The 24,752-nt window shown below is 46.0% G+C and overlaps 1 protein-coding gene across 1 annotated transcript in view; it reads left to right on the top strand.

The window, feature by feature from the left end:
* The window catches only part of TAF4 (TATA-box binding protein associated factor 4), a gene marked incomplete in the record, with an annotated part of 80,999 nt that extends 67,900 nt beyond the window's left edge, over positions 1–13,099 (top strand). The window contains 5 exon segments of the mRNA XM_077460272.1: positions 700–830; positions 4,881–5,006; positions 7,419–7,475; positions 7,560–7,679; positions 11,231–13,099. Coding sequence (XP_077316398.1) covers positions 700–830; positions 4,881–5,006; positions 7,419–7,475; positions 7,560–7,679; positions 11,231–11,398 — 602 coding nt within the window.
* Between the last annotated feature and the right edge of the window lie 11,653 nt (positions 13,100–24,752).

The following is a 24,752-nucleotide window of genomic DNA, read 5'->3' as shown; positions in this document are numbered from 1 at the left end:
AATGTTATCCAATGATGACCATTCATATATATCCGCGACGCAGAAACTTTAAAGTAGTTCATGCACTACTTTGGAATCACTTTCATGCAACTTGAGGGCCACAGATTTCAATGTTAACTCTCAGAAGTTGCATAAAAGTTGTACCTGAATATTATACAATGCAACTTGTGTGCAACAGTTGTCCTTTATCACTGGTCAGAGCCAAAGTCCTATTCAAGTTGCACCCATCCGAAGTCGGTGCAACTTTGGAGCCTAAACAGACTTGTCAGTTTATACCCGCCTAACTCCAATCCAGTCCACTAAAAACAGAGGATCGGTCCTCTTCATGTAGGCGGCTTGGATCGAAGGTAGTTGGTTGTAAACACAGCCGGTCTGTTTAGAGCGGAGCACCCATTGAGCAGAGTGAGCTTGGTCTGTGTCCACCCTGCATAAACTGGGAGACCAGTCATCCATACATGCTGCTCAGCAGTGGATCAGTGGACAAATGCCCTGCTGGGCAAAGTGGATCCACCCCATGTAAAAAGGGGCATAAGAAGGAATCCTGATCACCTCCTGTATGCCTGGCGATAGAGACTGCCATCCATGTGGAGTCCCTATTGTGTTCACATTATATTCATCAGTTGAAAGGTACATTTATCATTGGAAACTTGCACACAAATGGTAGTTGATCATATCAGTGTGGCTTTTTTTCATTACTAGGTAAGAAACACGGGATAACGGAAGTCCATCCAGACGTGGTCGGTTATGTCTCGCACGCCACACAACAGCGATTACAAAACATTGTAGAGAAAATCTCAGAAACTGCTCAGCAAAAGAACATCTCTCACAAAGTAAGTATAGGATATTGTCCTCCACTTAGCCCTGGCAATAAAGAAGACCTGCAAAAATTTGCATTGCTGTTGTGCTGACTTGGCTTGCAAAAGCAGCAAATTAGGTTGATTTTAAAATAAGCTAAATGGGGGTTCTTTACTGAAGCTGGAGAGTGCAAAACCTGGGGCAGTTCTGCATAGAAACCAATTGGCTTCCAGGTTTTATTGCCAAAGCTTAACTGAACGCTTTTTTTTTAAAATCTTGTTCGCATTCATTAACGCATTTGTTATTCATTTATATTTGTGGATCCACGTATATGTAGCTAGCTGGTTTTCGGCATAATGCTCCGCACAGGATAAAAAAGCAATATATAAGGCTCCGTTCATATCTAGGCATCACCAAATCGCAGGATGCCTGAGCGATCTCAGTCACTTCCAATGGCACTCCGATCGCACCGCGATTGTAGCCTGGCGAATAGTAACATTGGGTAAACTGAATCGCAGGATGCCTGTCACCAAAAAGCAGTTATTGAACTGTGATTTTACCCCAATTTGTCAAGCGACAATCGTGACAAAAGAACACTGCGGTTTGGGGGTGGGGAAGGGGGGGTTGGAAATTGTAAAGCGGAGTTCCACCCAAAAGTGGAACTTCCACTTTGAGCACTCCTTCCCCCCATACATGCCATGTTTGGCATGTATTTTTATTTTTAGTTTTTTTTTGGGGGGGGGGGGGGGGGTACCTGGTTTTGAAAGTTACTTCTGGTCCCACTTTCTGTGTCTGTCGTCTTGCCGCCCCTTCTTCTCCCCCTAGGTGGCCCCTTCTTCTCTCTCCCTCTAGGTGGCCCCTTCCTCTATGCCAGTGATGGCAAACTTTGGCACCCCAGATGTTTTGGAACTACATTTCCCCATGATGCTCATGCACTCTCCAATGTAGCTGGGCATCATGAGGAAATATAGTTCCAAAACATCTGGGGTGCCAAGATTCGCCATCACTGCTCTATGCAATCTTCTGGGACACGTCACAGGTCCCAGAAGATCGCCTGGCCACTAGGAGAGCGCAGTTCAACTCGACTTCACAGCTGGGTGCCCACACTTGCAATGATGGTGCCGCGGAAAGGAGGGGGAGGGGCGAGGCTTTGGGCGCCTGCATCGCTGGACCGTGGGACATGTGAGTATCTGTTTATTAAAAGTCAGCAGCTACACTTTTTGTAGCTGCTGACTGTAAAAAAAAAAAGTAGAAATTGGTAGAACTCCGCTTGAAGTGTTCTGTGTATTGATCACATTGGGCTTAATCATATTTTTTATATTATTATTATTTTAATACACATTAACAGCGCAGCACCAACACTGTCCTATATTTATCTCTCATTAGCTAGTAACTTGCAGGAATTAACCACTTGAGTACACCTTAAGTGATAGCACAGGTGCACTTACCCTATAGCAGTGATGGGGAACCTTGTCACCTCAGATGTTTTGGAACTACATTTCCCATGATCCTCATGCACTCTGCAGTGTAGTTGAGCATCATGGGAAATGTAGTTCCAAAACAACTGGGTTGCCAAGGTTTGCCATCACTGCTCTATAGCCATGTGGTGAAGTTCCTTTTGGATTCCTCCAGACTGCGAAACGTGTTGTCATGGCAACTGGGATGTTTGTGGTTCAAGCCTCTTTCCTGTGAATGCTTCCTCCTGGCCCTTCAGCAATTCCTGTGAGGTCACGTCTGGTCCGGACTGTGCTGTATTACACATCCTCTCTAGAGCTGTCCTTTATACCGTCATTGGGGAACACACAGCTCTTCCAGTTTTGTGGTCTTCACAGCTGGCAGGGCTGGTTTGCTACATTTGTTATCTTTGCCATAATTATATCAAAACATCTTTCATCCCAACTCGTCTATTTTTAAAGTGGATCTTTTTTTATATGCTCAATAAATCATTTTTCTATCGATCATTTGGATACATGCCTTTTCTTTTGACTGGAAACCTAGCATGCCTAGCACCACCTTGTGGCCACTTGCCAACAATGCTCTTGTCTCAATGTTTTTTTCTATGATCATTCCATAACCTGGTGGTTTTATTTGAGCAGCAGGGTTAAGTGGCCGATTACTTACCTTATTGCCACTACACATCTATACTATCAAGCCTGTAGCACCTGGATGTTGGTGCTAGTTCTTTGGATCCCTTCTCCTGTGCTACCTTTGATCTGGTATATGCTCTTTTAGATAACATTCCTACCCTGCACTTCATGCTTGTTAATGCCTCGCTGGATCTTCCTTAGTGTTCTGAGATTCATGACTGATCAGTCTTGGGCAGATTCTCAGCATTCTTCTGCATGCTCAAGTATCACCCAGCGGGTTGCATAAAGTCCCCCCCAATCCTTGGTGCCTTTTGGTGGTTCCCATCTCACCAGTTGGGCTGAGGGTTCATTTTCACTCCTGCCAACCCTTGTGGCAGCGTCTACCTTCTTTCTCTGTCACTTTGACTTTTTGAGACTGAATCCTTGGGTTCAAGGGGTCACCTTGATCTCATGTGGGCTGTTGGGTTGTACAAAATCCTGTACATTCTCTAATGTACCTCATCTAGTGAGGTTGGTTGTCAGGCTTGGCATTCTCTTGACCCTTAGGGCTGTGGATGGTAAACCTTCTCGGGTGGACTGACTGGTAGTTTCTTGCCGGTTAGGCTCCTCCCTTACACAGTGTTTTTATTCAGTTCAGTTGATTAAATCAGGTCTTTATTGTACCGCCTGTTATTGGGGGGGTTCTGGTTGATGAGCTTCTTGCTGACTCAGGTACAGGTTTTCACTTCTGAGTGGAGCCATTCCTCGGACTTGTCCTCCATCAGGTTGATTCTTCATTCTCTTCCCTTGGTCGTGTTAACTGGCTCCCCTATATAGTAGGCGGCTGACCTCATCCATTCATGTTTGAACTTTGATTCTTCAGGCAGCTACTACCCTGAAGGCGGTCTCTCATCCTCCCCTTGGGGGTTGTTAGTGTATTTTTCTGTGTTTCTGAGAAAGAAAACAGGATTTTTCCCCTGATCCTGAAATCAAGTTGTTGGAGTCCATTGAGGAACATGGGTCTCGCCCCTCCTGAGTTTTTGTTCGGCCCTGGCATAGGCTGGCTAACACTTATTTTTCATTATTATTATTATTATTATTATTTTTTTTGCTTATGTCCTATCCCCTCCTGTAGGCGACTGTATAACCCCATCTGTACACTGTATTCCTGGGTCCCGAAATGGTTTTTACATTGCATTTCTCCCATTACGCTCAGATGTTACTTAGTACTATCTTTGGAACTCTGTTTAGATGAAGAATGTAGGGTGGGGTGTTAAACCCATAGAGAAGAGCGGACCTTAATCCTGACTGACATGATGTATGCTAGATTTTTTTAAAATATAATTTATACTGCTGTGTACCTGTTGGGTTTGCGCTATATATATATATATATATATATATATATATATATATATATATAATATATTTATGATCACCTTGCTTAATCTTCCTTCTATGTTCATACATGTTAACAAAATGCAATAAACTATTAGGATACAGTCCGAAATGTATCTAATTCCATGGTATTTGCATATATAATAAAGATTATTATTTATCTCTGTCTTGTTTGTACATTCAGCTTCCTTTTTATTTTTTAAACCAAATCTAAACTATGGTAAACAGAAACTCTTGTGTTTCTGTAGATTTACATATAGTCCACATTGTACTTCAAAGTCCAGAGGGAACTTTCCCTCATAAAACTTTGTGCTGTGTGCTGCTGTCCATCCTCTCACAAGATCTCTGTTATCCTTCCAGATATATATTTATCTTGTACAGTTGCATGTCCGATTTGTAGAGTATTTTCAGAGTTAACCCATTTTCCACGTTGCTGCATCAAAACACTTTAGTTGTTGGAATGTATTGGCAGCCTAGGCAAGGCTGAGGTTTTCTGAGCCGCTTAGTGTGGATGGATACCTGGCAGCAGCGCCAGCGGCATTCTGTCTACATGTTGGTAGAATTGTTTGTTACCTGTATGCTTGATTTATTTTTATTTTTTTACCCAATGTCTATTTTGTGCAGGAGGATGATCGGTACGAGCAGACAACAGATGTTCGGACGCAACTTAAGTTTTTCGAACAGCTCGACCAGCTAGAAAAACAGAGGAAAGATGAGCAGGAGAGAGAAATTCTCATGCGGGCAGCGAAGGTTTGTGTACAGTTTGCTGTTTAAAAATATGCAGACATGAGGTCTGCTTGTGCCATATAGTCTCTTCACCTTCCGGTGATCAGTTGGCTATATGTTTACTATACCTTCTGTTTAGTCATTTGTGAATGATCACAATAGTGTTCAGTAGTAAGTGCAGCGTGGCAGAGAAGAGATTGCGGATTCTGGAAATTAGTGGTTGTCTCCCCAAATGGACACTGATGTGTGTGTAAAAAAAAAAAAAAAAAAAATCTGATCCTTACTTATTTTAGCCAAAATGGAGGAAGAAAAGTTTTAACTTTAATGCTACTTTCAAGCTCAACTCCAGGCACTTTTGTCACTTTTAAAGTGGTTGTAATAAACCCTTACAAACCACTTTGACCTACAGGTAAGCCTAGATTAAGGCTTACCTGTAGGTCCAAGAAATATCTCCTAAACCTATGCGGTTTAGGAGATGTTTACAAAAAGACAGGCACCGCTGTCTACGGCGCATGCGGCGTAGACAGCAGCGTGCGGGCGCACTGAGCAGGCAGCAGATCACGGCAATATGCCGCTCGTGTCCGATGCGCGCGGGAGTGACATCATCGTGGCTCCGGCGAATCACAGCGCCGGAGCAGCAAGACCCGGAAGTCACTCCGGGATACATGGCAGCGGTGAAGATGAAGAAAGAGGACCTCTTCGGGGGCTTCGTTCTCAGGTAAGATATTCATCATGAGCTAGTATGCTATGCATACTAGCTCAATATGCCTTGGCCTTGCAGGTTGCATTTTTTTTTTTTAAATAGCCTTTACTTCCTCTTTAAATCCATTGTTTGGATCAAGGTGGCCCAAACAAATGTTTCCTTTACAAAGTGGTGCTGTTAGCGCTGTATTATGCTGTAGTGGCATCAGCATCCAAAATCAAGCCATGCTGAGTGCATTCTTAATGAATACAAGGCTTCGTTTGATTTGGCTGAGGTGGAGTTTGTAAAGTAATATGCCCATCTCTCCAGCTTGACCCAAGCAAACGATTTTAAATGACAGAAAAAGTGGAGATTTTAATCTAACCATGAAACTTAGCACTTTACCTGTCCAAACACATAAAGAAGAATTCCAGGTATGGATATTTGATGCATAGTTACATTGCTCCAGCTTGGACCAATGTAACTATGTATATGCCATACCTGTGGGATCCTTCTAGAGCTCGAAGTCACTGTAATAGACACAGCTACTTCTGGGTCCTTTGTGGATTTGCCGTCCTGCATTTTGAACACAGGAAGTTGCTTGCTTGGCATGGTCACCGTTAAGAGAATGATTTGCATTTTCTCAGAATGCAAAGTATTCTCCGATTGGAGGAGGTGGAGAATGCAGGGCATTGATGCAACATGCTCCACCTCATCCAATCGGAAACTGCTTTTCATTCATTGAGGAAAATGCAAATCAGTCTTTGAATGGTGCAGCCGCACGAGGGCCTAGAACCTAGTGGCGATCATCACTGGTGTGGTAATGTGTACTAAAGTGATGTCCAGCTTCTGAAGCAGGGATATTGAATCAATATTAAAGAAGGGTTCGGTCAGGAGAATTTTTACTTCCTGTAGTCTGAGCTCTGAATCGCATATTTTTGCTATTACTTGCCCCCTTTCCTTTACATCACAAGCCATCCACTTTGCATCACGGTGGAATATTTTACATCAGTTGCCCCTTTTGCATCATCGCCCCCTCCCTTTACATTGCTTCCTTTTTTTTTTTTTTTGCACCCTTTACAATATATATACAGTGTCCCCCCCCTTTTACATAGCAGTCTGCGTGCTCATCTCCCCTTCCAATCCTAGCTTTCATAACAAAGCAGGGAAGGTGCAAGAGGTCTGCATGGAGGGCGGTAGCTTTCCAAATGCTTCTGTTAAGTGGGTAATTGGTTACTCCGGTCACATGTTAACTTGAAAAGTGGGGTTGCTCCCACCCGCCATCTGGATCTATTACACACCCCTCTGCCCAGCTGTGAAGATGACGGCAGCAGCGGGAGGTAAAGACAAACGGGCAGCTAAATGGCACGGCTGTGGTGGTCCGGACAGGACTGTCACTCGGTTGTAAAAATATTCCTACCTGCAATATATCTTTAAGCCCTAACCTCCCCCAAACCTTGAGGGCAACTATAAAAGGAATGTTTGCGTCATGCTGCACTTGTCAGTTTTGTATTTCCTTGCTGCTTAGAGATCCCTGGGTTTTAGGAAACTGGAAGTTCTGTGATCGCTTTAGGATGACCACCTTTAACATAAATATATGGAGGAAAAAATACAGAAATTCCTCCTAAAGCTGATCTCTGTTCTGTGGGGTACTGTATGCAGATTTTAATTACAAAATCCAGTGTGCTCCCAACACTGGAAATTAAATGCAGATTTGTCCTCTGACTTTTCCCCTCTTTGTGCTCCTTTCATAGTCTCGGTCACGGCAGGAAGATCCAGAGCAGTTACGGTTAAAACAGAAAGCAAAGGAGGTGAGTCCCACCCTTGATGTGTACTTGCCTCTCGCTGTCTCAGCGGCAGTTTATTCATTTCTTTTCTTCTGTCCTCTTCTACAGATGCAGCAGCAGGAATTGGCACAAATGAGGCAAAGAGATGCAAACTTAACGGCGTTAGCAGCTATCGGCCCTCGAAAAAAGAGGAAAGTGGAGTCCCCGGGCCCTGGTTCAGGGTCAGAGGTATGCATCTGTTCTAAAGCTACTTTTTCAGCAAGTGATTGTACTATGAAGTAGCTTCGGTGTGTGTGTGGTTGTGGTTATGCTTGCATCACGGCTACATTTTTGAGAGCTTCACCAGCTTACCCAATTGTGCCAGACAGTAAGTGAAGGTGATTTTGAGGCCTGACATCTGAGTACTAATAAAGGTATGAGGCACTTTCCTAATAAAAATAATTTCCACTGGATACTCGCCTGTTGCTGTGGGGATGCCGTACTCTGAACTACCACCAATCAGCAGCTCCAAAGCTACTAGCACTTTGCAGTACTACTTGGCTCACGAAGATCGCTTGTTTATGGAAACCTATTGCCTTCTAGTGTGTGCTGTGCTATTTGATCAGGTGCGTTGGGTTTTGCAGAAGTTCGGGTAACAAGGAAGGAGCTATAGCAGCTGCTTACCAGCCAGGAGAATATTGCAGGATTTTTGCTTCTACCCTAAAAGGTTCAGTGTGTGTGAGTGTGTTATTTTTATTATATAATTAGAATATATATAAAAGGTTCAGTGTGTGTATGTATGTGAGTGTGTTATATAATAAAAATAATTAGAATATATATAATATATATATATTCTCACACACACGACGGTGGGTGTTACTTGCTGCTAAAATATATGATGGTTAAATATTGATGTGTGACACCCCCACCCCCCAGGGCTTACCTACTTGTTTTATGTCTAGGGGGACGGTAAAAGCACTTTTATTTATCTAATCCTTTGCGTCCCTGTGTCAATTTTATTGATGTCAGAGGACTTTAGACCACCGGGGTGCAAGGGAGGTTTTGTGGGTACTGATCCAGCAGCGCAGAGGAGCTTGCAGGTTCAGGTAATTAAAACTGCTGTATCCCGTCCCACTAGACGTAAAAAAGCAGTTAAAGGATAAGTTCACCTTTCAGAGCATGTTACTCCCATAATTCGGGCGTAACATGCTCCAGGCCCCCTATCCCATGACAGTGGGCGGGGGGTTCTTCTCCCCACATACGCTGTTGCGTTTTGAAAATAGCGCAGTCATGCGAGGCTCCGCCCACACGGCCACGTTATTCATTCACAGCCCTCTGCAAATGAGAAAAGTACAAGCACCGTCCGCCTTTGCAGCTGATAGCTTGTATTTCTCAATGGACTGTGAGGGTTCTGATGAGCGGCATCCTAGTTTATTCAAAAGCCCTGCAGCTTGTAAGCAGTCAGCCCATATCGGAGGTACGGGCTGGAAGCTGCAGGGGCTTGTCTGCAGTATCCAGATATTGCACTCCCGTTCAGTGCCATGGTTCTCAATGATCATAGGTGCCATGCTTTGCAGGCTACTGAGGGAAAAAAAATAAATGCAGTGCACGTTTTTTTGTTTTCTACAAAAATATGTGCATTTTTTTTATTTCAAAGTGAGCTTCTCCTTTTAAGGGTCTTGGGTCAATGTCTTAGAGGACTTTTTTATGCACTTGCACAGTTGCTCCTTTGCAACCAGCAAGAATGCCTGGCATTTTTTGGTAGGGGGGAGCATGTGATATGCTCTTCTGTGATGGTGCCTGAACCTTGCAGCCAATGGCTAGTCACACGACCAGTCGGTGATATAACTGCTCGCCAAGGCAGGTAATATCAACGCCGGCTATGGAGGAAGGCGCTGTGAGGAAGATCGGGTGGTTGATGCAACACACTTTGCAAAGACACCGGTCACTTCTCTCTGCAATGGTAATGTCGTGTCTTAAAGCAGAACTACACTACACTGCATCTGAGCACCACAAACTAAAAAAGCCATTTAATTCATTATTAATATTCAAAGCAAACTCCCCCATTCCTTCATGTCTCCATGCTTTATTTTGCTGAGAAATCTTTGAACAATAACGGCATTGCTGGCTGTTGGGTAAGGCCAAATGTATGTAGCATTTACTTCCTGGAATCAATCTGCCCTTAGCTCAGCCATGCAGACATGAGGGTGTGCTTAGCTGAGAAAACCCCTCCTGTCCTGGAGACTCCTGGGATGTATGACATCATTTGCCTAGGCCTGGCAACCAGGAAATAACTGAAGACATGTGAAAAAAATAGTTTAAAATAAGTAAATGATATACATTACTATCTATTTACTAATATTAGCATAAGGATTACAAAAAATTTATGTTGATTGGGAGAGATAAGTTCCACTTTAAGAGCTGCAGCTGTGCAGCACTCTTGCATATCATAGGGTCTCTTTAGCCACTTGCTGACCACACTATAGCCGAATGACAGCTACAGCCTTGTCGTCTCATTCTGGGGTGCCGTCCTATGCTGGCGTGCCATGATCGCACCCGCAGCAGGTCATGGGTGGCACGCTCTGTATTCGCAGCGTCTGGAGGACACTGCTGATTACAAATTGAGATAAAGAGACAATTGGTGGCTCTTAACCACACGATCAGCTGTGTCCAATTACAGCTCATCATGAATGTCAATAGAGTTCAGTTATCAGCACTCCTTTCCTCATGATGTCCACATGAAAAGGAGAGCCGACTACCCGCTCCTCTAAAAGGGACATCTACACTAATAATCAGGGCACTGATCGTCAGGCTGGGTTCACAGTTATGCAAATTGAATGCAGGTTTCCCCGTATCCAAGTCACATGACAGGAGCTGGATCACACATCTCCAGGGCGGAGTGAATTGCACAGGGGTCCTGTGTGTCTTTGGGACCATTTCAGGTTCGTCTTCAGTCAAAAATTCGGGCCTGAAAAGGAGAATGGGGATGCACCGGACCCCCTGCTGTGAGCCTCATTTGTATTGGGTGTGAACCCAGCCTCGGTGTCCTGATTATCAGTGCAGCCTCATCAGCGAAGGAGAAAAATTACCGGTTTCTAAATTTTATATCAAACTATAAAAGTTCGCCCCCCCGCCCCCAATATTTCGGTCTTTGTTTAGCAAAAAAATTGGTAATTAAAGTGGTGTTTTACACACACAAAAAAAAAAATGCTAAAAATTCCTAAAAAAAATAATAAAATGTACTCGCCTCTAAATGCCTGTTGCTAGGGGGTCCCTGGTAGTCTGCCTCCTTCAGTGCTTGGGTTCCTGATGTCACTTCCCATAGGGGCAGGAAGGGCTCAGCTCTGTCCGCTCCCTCCTGTCAGTCATCTGGGACACGTGACAGGTCACTGCGCAGCCAATCACGGTGCGTGGCGCCGCTTGCGCATGAGCAGTGGGTGCCCACAGTTGCAATGCCGGTGCCGCCGAGAGGGGGGGACAAGCGGGGCTTAGTTCCCTCACATCGCTGGACCCTGGGACAGGTAAGTGTCCGATTATTGAAAGTCAGCAGCTGCAGTATTTGTAGCTGCTGACTTTTTTATATTTATTTTTTTTAAGGTAAACTCCTCTTTAAATACCACCAAAAGAAAGCTTTGTGTGGAAAAAAAATGAGAACTTTGGTCTGGGCAGGAAGGGGGTAAAAGTGCCTGGTAGGCACGTTGGTAAAGACTGGAGTTTTCAGGTAACTCTTGCATACTATAACCTTTGGCTTCTATCGGATGACTCTATATTAACATGCATTGTCTCCTGTCCTCCCGCAGGCATCCAGCACCAGTACAACACCCTCCAGCAGCTCCGGAGCAGGCAGTAGCAGACAGTTTACACGGCAGCGGATAACGCGCGTCAATCTCAGGGACCTCATATTTTGTTTGGAAAACGAGAGAGAGACAAGCCATTCACTTTTGCTATATAAAGCATTCCTAAAGTGAAAAAAATTTTAAAAAACAAAAACTCAACAAAAATGGAAAAGATCAAGGTATTTTTTTTTTTTTTTTCGTTTTTGCAAAGACGACACTTTTCCCCCCTTTGAACCTCGCTGGGACTGTTTTTTTTTTCTTCTCATTTTATATGTTTGCCGATTCTTATTGCCTTTTTGCTTTCTTTTTGACACGCTTAATTAAGAGCAAACCACAATCATCATCACCCTTCGGATTCCTTCCAGTTTAAAAAAAACAAAACAAAAAAAACCTGCTTTGCGATTGAAATTTTAGAGTCGAGAGCTGCAATCGACGGATACTTGGATGGAGAAACCCACAGGATGGAAAGCTGCCTTCTGCAAATCAAGCCATATATGGATGGACTTTTTTTAAAAACCCGTTTTTACTTCTGTTTCTCGCCAGTGGTCAGTAACTGCGTTTTTTTTAAATATTCTTCTGCCCCTTTCATCGCCAATGGAAGGAGTTCCAGTTATGACACGTCGGTTCTTTTTTTGCAGAGGGCAGTCCCTCTTACCCCCCTATATATTTTTTTTTTTTTCATTGTATTTATTGGTTTTACCTCTGCCTACTGTGGGATCGACACACCAGAACCATCTTTTGCCTCTCTAATTTTTTAGAAATCTACAGTGTTTAAACCCCCCCCTCTTCTTTGGGCAACCCAATTAAAGTAAAGTTTTAGAAATCTAAACTTCCAAAATAAAGGTTTAAAATAGACTGTTTTTAAATTTTAGGAAGAAATAACTAAAGTTTAAAAAAACACACAATGCAATGTTATTTTATTTGCTTATTTTTATTTTATTTTTTTGTAAAGAAAATTAAAAAAAAACCTGTGGGCAGTTGCAAAAGTTTATGACAAAGGACACAACATTTTATGGCATAAATATATAAATATCTATATATATATTATACTTGCACTGTTTTAATTTTTTTGATTTCGTATATAATTTGAGCGCTCCACCCTCTTTTTTAACAGAGACGCCACCGTGGGTTTTTTTTTTTTTCCTACAGAGAGGGTTTTTTTTTTTTTTCCTTTGTGACACACTTGGTAAAAGTCTCAACATGGCTTTCTGTATTTTTGGGTAGTTCTTGTAGATAATTTCTGGCACATGATAGGGGGGGGTGGGGGGTTGGCGAAATTTTAAATATAACACAGAATCTCCCATTCTACCGCAAATGACTATGTACAAATATCCGTAAAATATTTTGTTAAAAAGAAAAAACAAAAAAACAGTATGCAAGCTTTGGCGACCGTTTTTCTGCCGCCACGGCAATAGCCCCATCTTTGTACCTATTTTTTTATTACGGAATAAAAAAAAAAAAATTAAAATATACTAATTGGTTCTTTATATTTTCAGAGGTTACTGTATTAAACTGTTGATTGGTAATACTTTTATGAGTGTAAATAGCCTGACCTTGTGTCCACCCTCCCCCACTGGAATTTACCAAACTCTGCCTTTTTGTCACCGAACTCTGATCAGTATTTGTAACTGACCGCTGTTACATCCTGTCGTCTCCTCCTCCTCCCACCCGCCTGCTGATCTTGTCTTTCCATTTTGTTTTCTTGTACATTTTTGCACAGTTACTTGTTCATATGTAAATATTTTACTTTCAAAAATGAAGTTTTTAATTGCTATTGTTTTATATAGGATTGAAAGAAAATTAACTCCTTTATTAAAAACAAATTTATCTGTACCACGTCTGTCTGTGTGTTATGATGTTGGGTTGATTGACAATGGGAAATGCTTTAGAGGTGGCTGAGGGATGTCGGTAAGTTGCTATTCTTGACCTCCCCTTTCCCCCCATTTCCGTGGCTTTCATGCTCATCAAGTGGCTTCAGTACTTTCTCTTATATTCACAGACCGACACGGCTCCTCTCTGTAACGACATGGGTTGTATAGCCTGTCATTAGGAGAAACTAGGCAGAATTGTTACACAATACACAGAACTTTAATCCCGCCGGGGGGGGGCAGGCCCCGTGCTATCAACCCTCCTCCTGCTGCTAGCAGCTTCAGTTTTTATTTTGCCTAGCAAGGAGAATGACCTAGGAAACCCTGCGGGCCTCTCGGTCCATATTTTTACTGCAGGTTTGCTCCTTTTTTGCGCAAGATGAGAGATCCTGAGATCTTCTATCAACTGCCGGCTGGGTGACAGACTGGTTAATGAAATCCTTGTAGTCTCCCCAGTCCGGCCGTCGAGCATGAGCAGGCCGCAGCTACGGCTCGGCAGGCCACGACATATCTCATGCTCCAGAGGTGGTCGTTGAGCTTCAATGCTCCGGGGTATACTTATGACCAGGCTACTGATGTCTGGATCACAGTATATCGGGCCAACAGCTACCCGGTAACTGCGCAGGCGTAGGTCTGTGATGGAATGTCTCCCAGCTCTTCAGGACTGGTAAGTACGGCTCTCCCTGCTTCGGTGGGGGGACCAGCTTGGCATTTCCTGGGGGTCGATACGGGGGCCACCTCACCTCCTTATCATCTTTATCAAGTCTCTATCACCCCTCCCTTCCCCCTCTGAGGGGTGTGTGTGTGTGTGTGTGTGTGTGTGTGTGTGTGTGTGTGTGTGTGTGTGTGTGTGTGTGTGTGTGTGTGTGTGTCGCTGTTTCTCACCTGTGGGGGCTCTGTGTGTGGTTGCTGTTCAGTCCTGGTCCAGGTCTGGGGGGTCCCAAAAAAGCAGTTTTTGTGGAGGTTTGTCAGCAGGCAGCTTGTTTTTATTTTTGCTCTGTTCGTCGCATGGTGCCGTTCCGGCTGCCATCTTGGATTTGGGAAAGCTATAGATTCCCCTCTGGAGCTTCAGCAGCCATTTTCCTTAGGATTCCCATTGATTACATTGGCAGCCTTTTTGTGAAAGCCTGAATGCTTTCTACACCGCTGGCCTCTTGTGACAGCATGACGTGCTTTCTCTTGTTACTTCCTGTATCCACTATGTGGTGTGGGACACTGGATGGCTCTGTGCTGACCGCTGAAGCTCTTCTGCAGATCGTTGCACCGCTGTTAGAGCTGCTGACTCTGCATCTGGGAACCTCCTAGGGACTACAGGCACTATTGTTGGCATTCACAGAACGCCCCAGGGTGGTGAGTCTAGCGCTAAGTATCCCCCCATGCAGCAGGAGGGTGGGACCTTCACTGTCCTAAGTCCCCTTGCAGGTGGCAGACAGGATAGGGTCAGCATGGCTTCAGAAACTGGTGTTTCTTCCCCCGAAATCCAGGCTATAGCAACCGGGTCACCTGCAGTTAGTGCGGTGCGCATGGACACCCTGACGGCGTTTCTTGACTCCTATGTTGCTAAGATAGCGGCGGCACATGGCAGAAAAGGTGCACGCAAGAGGCCCCCCTCCCCCCCCCCCATCCTCTGGGGACAGCTCTGATGCAGACTCGGGCCCTGCTGCGGCTGGAGACCCCTGCTCTGACCTATCAGATGTGGCTGACCAGGACCATTCGGACAGTGAGGATGATTCCGGGTGCGACAAGGCGCTTATTGAAGCACTTATCACAGCTGTGTGTGTTACCCTGAAGATTCAGCGGATTCCTCTGCTGATGTACCGGTCCCTTTTGGGTCCTACAAGCCAGCACATTCACCTAAAGGTGTTGCCATATTTTACTTATTTTGACAAATTCATCTACAGGGAATGGGGTCGCCCGCAATTGACTTTTTCGGTCCCCAAAAACTTGGCGGTGCATTAGCCCTTTGAGGAAAGCCTTCTCAAAAAGTGGTCGGCTTCTCCGGTCGTGGACCCCCAGTATCTAGGTTAAATAAAGTAACCATGATCCCGGTTGAGGGGACTCCTGCATTCAAGGATCCCACACACAGGGAAGCAGTGGCTCGTTCCTTGTTTACGGTTGTGGGGTCAGCTGTGCGACCTGTACTGGCATCTGCACTGGTGTCGCAGACACTGACTTAGTGGGCAAAACTTTTGCACCGCAAATTGGGAGAGCAGAATGCCTCCCCTGTCTGCGTGGAGCTAGCAGACCAACTAGTGCATGGCCTTAAGTACCTTTGTGACGTGGCCCTGGATACTCTCCCTCTTCTATCCAGGGCCTCAGTGTCAGCTGTGGTGCTGAGGCGTCTTATTTGGCTGAAATGCTGGTCCGCTGACCAGGTATCCAAGAAAACCCTGACGAATCTTCCCTTCCCTGGCGAACGGCTCTTTGGAGCTTTGTTGGATGACATTATTAAAAATGCCACGGGTGATAAGAGTACACTACTCCCACAGGCCAGGAAGGCTAAGGAGCCACGGCGCAGGCAAGGGCCCTCCTTTTACGCTCACAAATGGCTTTTTTGTCCGCCCGGTGCTTCGGTAAAACGACCCCAGCCCAACAGGAAGCCCACGGACGGTCAGAAGCGTCCCTGGAACCGCAAGCCTAACAAGCCTGCGAACAAAAGTGCTACTGCATGAAGGTTTGCCCCCACCTGTGTATCGGGTGGGGGGTCGTCTTCGGGAGTTTGCAGCCCGTTGGACCTTCCGGTTATCAGACCAATGGTTCTGCGATCTGATTTCCGCAGGTTACAAGATAGTTTCTCTCTTGGCCGCCAAACAGATTCTTCCCCTCCAGCATACCCACGTCCCCGGTTCACCGGGAGGCCCTGCTAGGGGCAGTAAGGGACTTGCTGAATCAAGGGGTGATTGTACCAGTTCCGGACTCGAACGCTTCCAGGGGTTCTACTCAAATCTGTTTGCGGTTCCCAAGACGGGAAGGGTATGTCCAATCTTGGACTTTAAAAGCCCTCAATCACTTTGTAAAAGTGCAGAGGTTCAGAATGGAATCGGTTCGCTCAGTCGTCGCTGCACTCAATCAAGGGGACTCCCTGGCGCCTTTGGACATCCAGGATGCGTACCTGCACATACCCATATGCCTTTGGCATCAAAAATGTCTGCGTTTGGCAGTCAGGGAATCCCATTACCAGTTTGTGGTTCTTCCCTTTGGCCTGGCATCAGCTCCCCGAGTCTTTACCAAAGTACTTGCTCCAGTATTGGCGCTGCTGCGACAATGCGGGATTGCGATCGTGGGTTACCTAGACCTAGATCTCCTCCTGAGAGCTTCTTCCGCCTCAGAATTATAGGAGGATGTGGCGATCACCATGCAGACTCTGCAAGAATTTGGCTCAGGGCCTCTGGTCGACGGAAGAATCCAAGTTGTCGATCAATCTGCTCGAATTGAGAGCGTTCAGGCTGTGCCTCCACACGTGGTCGACGTGTCTTCAAGGGCATCAGACCAGGATACAGTAAAACAACGCCACGGCTGTGGCATACATAAATCACCAAGGGGGAACAAGAAGCTCTGCCGCTGCTAGGGAGGTCGCTCACATACTTCGTGGGCAGAGCTACACGTTCCGGCCCTGTCGGCCATTTACATCCCGGGGGTGGAAAATTGGCAGGCGGACTATCTGAGTCGACAGATGCTGGGCATTGCATCCAGAGATATTCAGGCTGCTGTGCCTGAATAGGGCACACCAGATGTAGATCTATTTGCCTCCCGGCTCAATCGGAAGGTCCCGAGATTTGTGTCCAGGACAAGAGATCCGTGGGCAGACACGTCAGACGCACTGGTGGCTCTGTGGGATCAGTACCAGCTGTTCTACGCCTTTCCTCCGCTGAAACTGTTGCCACGTCTGCTTTGCAGAGTGGAAGCCGAGGGGATTACAGTAATCCTGATTGCCCCAGATTGGCCTCAGCAGGCCTGGTACGCAGACCTGGTGCGCCTGGTGGCAGACACTCCCTGGCAACTGCCGTTGCAAGAGGACCTCCTATCTCAAGGTCCAATCTTTCACCCTGCTTTACCATCGCTGGCTTTAATGGCCTGGCTGTTGAAAGCCAGGTTTGAGGAACTGTCTGACTCGGTGATTCCGACTATGCTGAGAGTGCGGAAATCTTCTTCTAGGAAGATATACCATCCTACTTGGAAGGCCTATATCTCCATGTGTGAGGAGAAAGGGTGGCATCCGCGCTCCTTCTCTATATCCAGGATCCTACTGTTTCTTCAGCAAGGTGTAGACCAGAGGTTGGCGTTTAGCACCATTAAGGGGCAAATTTCAGATTTGGCTGTCTTTTTTTTAAATTTTTTCAGCGACCCCCCCCCCCCCCCCCCCAGCGTCTCACTCATTGGTGAGTACCTTTGTTCAGGGGGTGCGCCATGTAGTCCCTCCGGTGCGTCCTCCGTTGCCTCCGTGGGATTTGAACCTGGTGTTGTCGGCGTTTCAGAAGCCGCTTTTCAAGAATATCAGGGAGATTCCTCTGTTGACCCTTTCACAGAAGGTGGTCTTTCTAGTGGCCATCACATCGGCCAGGAGGGTTTCGGAACTGGTGGCCTTGTCCTGCAAGTGGCCTTATCTGGTCATCCACAGGGATAAGGTGGTGTTGCGTCCGCAACCGTCCTTTCTACCGAAGGTGGTCTCGGCCTTTCATATCAATGAGGACATTGTATTACCATCGTTGTGCCCTAAGCCGAAGCACCCCAAAGAGGTGGCCCTTCACGCTCTCGATGTGGTTAGGGCTCTGAAAGTGTACTTGTCTGCCACAGCTTCCTTTCGGCAGTCGGACTCACTGTTTGTTTCGGTGGCTGATCCTAAGAAGGGCATGGCGATCTCGTCGGCCACCGTTTCCAGGTGGATCAGACAGATTGTAGTCTAAGCCTACGCCTTGAAGGGGCAGGTGTCTCCCTTTCCAGTCACGGCCCTCTCTACAAGAGCAATCGGAATGTCTTGGGCCTTCTGACACCAAGCGTCTGTCACTCAAGTGTGTAAGGCGGCTACCTGGTCGTCTGTCCATACATTTACCAAGTTTTACAAGGTAGACGTCAGTGCATCGGCTGATGCTGGTTTTGGCCGCAAAGTTTTGCAGGCGGCCGTGTAGTTGCTATTGAGTTTTTTCCCCCTGGTTTTTCAATTAAAAACACAGTGCTGTTTCGTTATTGCACTGTTACATTACTTGCGCAATGTTGCGGTCTGGGGGATCACTCCTGTTGAGGATGCCCGGTTTTGTGGTGGAGTTTTCACACACTGCTGTTTTTTTGTGGGTTTAGTTTAACTAGTTCCCACTTGACATGGTGGATGAAGTTTTTAATGCTGTTTTTTCCACCCCTCGTTTGTAACTACATGGGGCGTCCCCAAGCAGTGCCAGAGAGGAGCTGTGACGGTCGGTGAATATAAGAGAAACTAGGATTTGTGTACTCGCCGTAAAAGCCTTTTCTCTGTAATTCACCGACCGACACAGCGCCCACCCCTCCTTTTTTTAAGTTATACTGCTTGTTGACTTACTGAAGCTGCCAGCAGCAGCAGGAGGGTTGATGGCACTGGGCGGGATTAAAGTTCTGTGTACTGTGTAACAATTTTTGCCTAGTTTCTCCTAATGGCAGGCTATACAACCCATGTAGTTACAGAGAGGAGCTGTGTCGGTCGGTGAATTACAGAGAGAGATTTTACGGTGAGTACAAAAATCCTATTTTTCAGCCGTGGACCTAGAACAAGTATGCTGATTTTCAAGTTCTGCCGTAAAGTGGAATTTTCGACTCAAAGTGGATAATCCTAACTACTCTTAACACTTGCCCTCCCCTTCCTAACACCGATATTTGCTAACCTGTGTATTTCTGGTCAAGTGCACTCCCCTGTGTAGGCAAGTGCTGGCTACAGGGGAGAGGAGACCATGACAGGGAGAAGTAACGTCACCCATAAGCTTCAATATCCCTCCCATTGTCGACGCTTCCTCCTCTCCACTGCAGCAGTGCTGGCTGACACAGGAGAGCAGGATCACATGACCGGAGCACCCTGAAATGTTAAGGCTGCTCTAGTCCGGTCACAGAATCTCCCCTGTTCAGACCAGTGCCAGCTGCCAGGGAAAGAAGACAGTGCTCCAACAATGGCTGGAAATGACAGGGAGCTGTGATGTCTCCCATAAGCTTCAATTGTCGGCGCTTCCTCCTCTCTCCGCCAGGAGCGCTGGCTGACACATAAGAGCAGGACCATGAGACCGGACCGAAGACACCTGAAATTTTAAGGCCACTCTAGTCCAGTCACATGATCTCCCATGTGTAGGCCAGTGCTACCTGCAGGGTACAGCACTCTGACAATGGCTGGTAATACCCGGGAGCAGTGACATCACCCATAGACTTAAATGGCCCATCCATTGTTAACAATCCCTCCTCTCCTGCAGCAGCGCTGGCTGCCACATAGGGGAGCAGGACCTCATGACCGGTGCACCCTGAAATTTTAAGGCTGCTCTAGTCCGGTCACTGGATCTCCCCTGCTCAGACCCAGTGTCAGCTGCCAGGGAAAGAAGACAATGCTCCAACAATGGCTAGAAATGCCAGAGAGCGTTGACGTCGCACATAAGCTTCAATTGCCCATCCATTGTCTGCTCTTCCTCCTCTCTCCCAGCAGCGATGGCTGACACTGAAGAGCAGGACAACAAGAGCGGACCGGATACACCTGACATTTTCAGGCCACTCTGGTCCAGTCACATGATCTCTCCTGTGTAGGCCAGTGCTACCTGCAGGCGACAGCACTCTGACAATGGCTGGTAATGCCAGGGAGCAGTGACATCACCCATAGACTTCAATTGCCCATCCATTGTTAACAATCCCCCCTCTCCTTCAGCAGCGCTGGCTGCCACATAGGGGAGCAGAACCACAAGACTGGAGCACCTTCAAATTTTCCAGCCACTCTGGTCTGGTCACATGAACTTCTCTGTGTAGGCCAGTGCCATATGCAGGGGACAGCGCTCTGACAATGGTTGCAAATGCCAGGGAGTGGGGACATCACCTGTAGGCTTAAATGACCCATCCATTGTCGGAACGCTGTTCCCTGAAGCTGGCATTGGCCAGCGCTGCTGCAGGGGAGAGGAAGGAGTGCTGGTAATGGATGGGCCATTGAAGCCTATGGGTGATGTTGCCACTCCCTGGCATTTCCAGCCATTGTCAGAGTGCTGTCCCCTGCAGCTGGCGTTCCCCCCCCTCCCTCCATTGTTGGCACTCCATCCTCTCCCCTGCAGCAACGCTGGCTGATACAGAAGAACCCGGATCAAATTAGCAGCTTGAATTTGGTAAGTATATGCATCCTCCTTATTTTTTTTATTTTTTTTGTCAAAGCTTAATTGAACAAGCTGAAGTTATAAGCTGTTTGGAGAGTGCAAATTCTGGTGCAGCTCTGCATAGAAACAAGTTTTAGGAAATCTACCCCATGTGCTAAAGCTGATATTACACAAACCATTCTAATTTCTTGTGTCTTCAACACACCCATTAAACATTCACAGCGTTGGAGGAAAAGGTAAGTGAATTTAATAGCTCAGTGTTTCTCAACTGTTTACCTTCAAGGAACCCCTGGCAATGAGTCTGAGAGCTTAGGGAACCCCTGAAATAATTTTCATATCTACAACTCACGGAACATCGGTGTGCTCAGCAAGCTGTGGATATAACAATTTATGCTTAGAAATGGCATTAAGCAATAGAATAAATATTAAACCGTACTACTTGGGGGGGCCCTTTTACACAAGCTTTCCCATGAGGTCCGTCTGTCGGTTTTTCTGGTCAGACCCTCCATTCAGTCCTATGGATCAGCGGATCTCAGCGGTGTCATGTCCACTGACACCCGCTGCTATCCGATCCGTGAAATCCATACAGAGGTTGACCCTATTTTCCATCCGTCTGGATCTGATGGAATGAAAACGGAATGGACAGGGGGTCCTTTTTTCATCAGATCCCCCATAGAGGAGAGCGGGGCTCTGACAGGTCTGTCTGTGCACAGTGAGCAGAGACGGACCTGTCATCTGTCCGCTCAGGAAGGAATGAAAGAATAGTATAGGAGAGCATAGTGCGGGGGCGGGGGGGAGGGTGCAAACTGGAGAGTACAATGCTGGCATCTGTAGTGGTTTACCATAAACCTCATGCAAAGTAGCTCAGGGAAGCTGCTGGAACGCTATGGTATCTAGTGCGCTGATTCTCATCCGTCCCTAGTGATGACACAGGCTCCTGGGAGGGATGGGCTGCCCGCAACAGGTGAAGGACAGAGATATCCATTTTCCTCTTTAGCCTATCAGATGTTTGGGGATGTGATCTGCTGTTTATCTGCTTGTGATGAACAGCGGATCGTGGAGGAACCTCGGTTGAGAAACCCTAATATCTGGTCGAATCTTGGCAGCAATGACTTCAAGGAAGTGCTTTCATAGCTCTGGACCAGACCTGCTCAATGTTCAGGAGGAATTTTTGACCATTTCGCTTTACAAAACTGCTTCAGCTCAGACACATTTGTAGGATGTGAACAGCTCTCTTTAAGGTCATTCCACAGCATCTCTTTGGGGTTAAGGTCCTGACTGACTGGTCCCCACTCCAAAAGACGCATTAGTAAGCATAGGAGTTAGGAAGGGGGAAGTGTGTGTTTTCCACCACACATAGTGTTTTGCTTTTAGGCCAAACATTTAAATGTTGGTCTCATCTGACCAGAGCACCTTCTTCCACATGATTGCTGTGTACCCCACATGGCTTCTCGCAAACTGCAAAAGGAACTTCTTATGGTTTTCTTTCAACAATGGCTTTCTTCTTGCCACTCTTCCATAAAGGCCAGAGTTGTGGAGAGCACGACTAAGCCCTTGTACATGCGGTCGGAGAATCCGTCGGAATGTGTCCTATCGGACCGTGTTGTCGGATAATCCGACTGTGTGTGGTATGCATCGGACTGATTCCGTCGGACCAAGTTTTCCAACTTGCTGGAAATATTTTCCGACAAACTGGTCCGATCGGACATACTCCGATCATGTGTAGCCTACTCCGGACAAGGTGCCACGCATGCTCACATTCACATTGCGACACGGAAGCGCTCGTTCAGGTAAAACTACTGCTCGTAAGCGATATAGCACATTCGTCACGCTGCAATGTTAAAAATTCTTTCATGAAGCGCATTCTCTTGTTCTTTACAGTGCTGCAAGAACAAACTTATTTTGATGCTCATAGTCACACACACTTCTCCCGAATGGATTTCATTACTCTTTTTTTTTTTTTTTTTAACCATTTCAGCAATACAATTTTAGTTTGCGTCACATCTACACAATTTTATATTTTGTTTATTCTTTTTTGGATGCTTTTTTTTTTTTGTATTCCCTAAAAATCTCCTTTAAAGACAGTTTGCTCATTTCTCCTTTTTTGGGGTGTTTTGTGTGTGTAAACTTACCACAACATCATTGTATTTTTGATATTTTGTTTTTATTTTTTAATCTACAGGAGGTTGTTTAGTGTTGGTACCCCTTGTTATTCATTTCACTTATTTTTTTGGAAATGTACCTGCCTGCTCACAAATAAACTGGCCTTTTGGAAGGAAAACACACACACACACACACACACACACACACACACACACACACACGTATTTTATCAATCAAAAAAAACCTTTATTTTGGTTGCAATAAAATAAAAAGAGGAACCCAGCGCTGGAGAAACTTGTTACTTTGGTGCAGCCTTTGGCCCCCAGGGCAGACATGAACAAATTAGAATATAAAAAATTGGTGGCCTGACCCCTAAATGAAGCAAGATCTAGGACGACTACCTGGAGGGGGTGGGCCAGTAACTATTTGAAGTACCCTCGCAATTCCACACATGTATTGCCAGTTTTTCCTCCTTCTTCTCTCTACTTGAATTGTTTCGTATTGTTTTCTTGTGCTTTTATGTATCTACATTGTCAGATACTGAAATTGTAACTCTTCTTGTTGAAAATTTGAATAAAAATATTGGAAAAAAAATAAATAAATTGGTGGCCTGAGGAGTACATATCTCAGGGAGAGAAGTCTGGTCCCGAAGTCCTAGAGAACAAGAAATTCAGATGCCATTTATGTCCGCAGGATGTGGATCTTCAAGAGGCTGCATCTTCTGGCAGACCAGACTGAACCCAGGCCATCACTCACTCGTCTTCCTTGGGCACTTCCCACCAGGCATCCTTCAAGGCTGTGGCTTTGCTCCTGTAGTTGGGGCAGGAGGAGGAGGAGGGCGTTGATCAACCTCCTGGCTGCCACTTGCCACAGCCTCCCCCCGACTGAGGTCTTCCTGTGTATGAAAAGGGGACATAGTTTTAGTTTTTTGATCATCAATCACACCATTTTGTGCTCCTGGCTTTTGATAATTGAATGTTACCAAATAGAACAGATATCATTCTGAGCCCAGCATTTTTCTTTCCCATCCGAATCATTTTTGGTCACTACTGTCTCTTGATATGTAAACCACTTTGATAAATCACAACTTGCTGATCAATAAGAACATCTAGTTAACATCATTAATTGTAACACAAGAAATATGTTCAACAATGCAATACCTGTCTCAAGCTGGGCCCCACCACATGTTGCTGCCTGGAAGGCCCAGGTTGGACGTTGGAAGCCTCAGCTGGGGGTGAAGGATGCCTTGAAGGAAGACTGGAGAGTGGTGACCTGAGTGGTGGCCTGGGTACCCCCTGGTCTACCAGAAAATGCAGCCTATCAAAGTGAACCATCCTGGGGTAATAAACGGCATCTGTATCTCCTGCTCTCAAGGACTCCAGGTGCTTCTTTCTCTCCCTGAAATATGTAATCCTCATGGCCCCAATTTTCCTATTCAGATAGGCCATGTCTGCCGTGGGGACCATGATGCGCACCAAAGAAAGCAGTTTCTCCAGCGCTGCGTTCCTCTTTGTTATGTCAGCATAAAACTCATTGTGGAACTGCCACAGGCAGGGCATCTCCTTGTAGAGTTCTAGGAATAGCCCCATAAAATTTTGATTTTGGAATGGATCCATATTGTCTGCAAGACACAACACAAGACAAACCCTCAAATACTAATAATGCCATTAAAAACCCTCCTAATCTTGTCCCAGCATCGGCCTATATAGAAGCAGTCTAGTCTAGTGAAGCACCAAGTTAAAAATGTTACCTTCGTTTGCACGTTCGTCATGTCCGCGCCTCACTCTCTTCCCAGATTGTACGGACGATACACGCGTGTTGCGTTTTATATACAGTGCGCATGCATGAAACTCTGCCCACCCCTGACGTTCTTTCTAGACTATTCCCCGCCCCTTCGCTCCCAGCGCAGTGGGGAGAGCACATGGCGGAGAGAACGCAGGTGCGCACTAATAATAGTTCCACTAACGAGGAGGAGGGTGAGGAAAGCCCGGAGCCTGAAACGTCCCGATCCAGGAAGAGAAGATTTAAGGCCTCCAATATGTCTTTTGGAGAGATGTTGGAGATGGTCGACATATTGAACAGGACCGACTATGATGGGAAGTATGGACCTTACCCAAACCCAAATATCAGAAAGGCCAAGATCATGACTAAAGTTGTGAAGAGTCTTCATAAGAATTTTGGGGTACGCCGATCCAAGGATCAACTGAGAAAACCCTG

Source organism: Lithobates pipiens, unplaced genomic scaffold (assembly GCF_037356315.1).
Source record: "Lithobates pipiens isolate NorthernLeopardFrog02 unplaced genomic scaffold, aLitPip1_a1.2 Scaffold_28, whole genome shotgun sequence".
NCBI classification, from domain to species: domain Eukaryota; kingdom Metazoa; phylum Chordata; class Amphibia; order Anura; family Ranidae; genus Lithobates; species Lithobates pipiens.
This window is presented reverse-complemented; position numbering and strand designations above follow the sequence as displayed.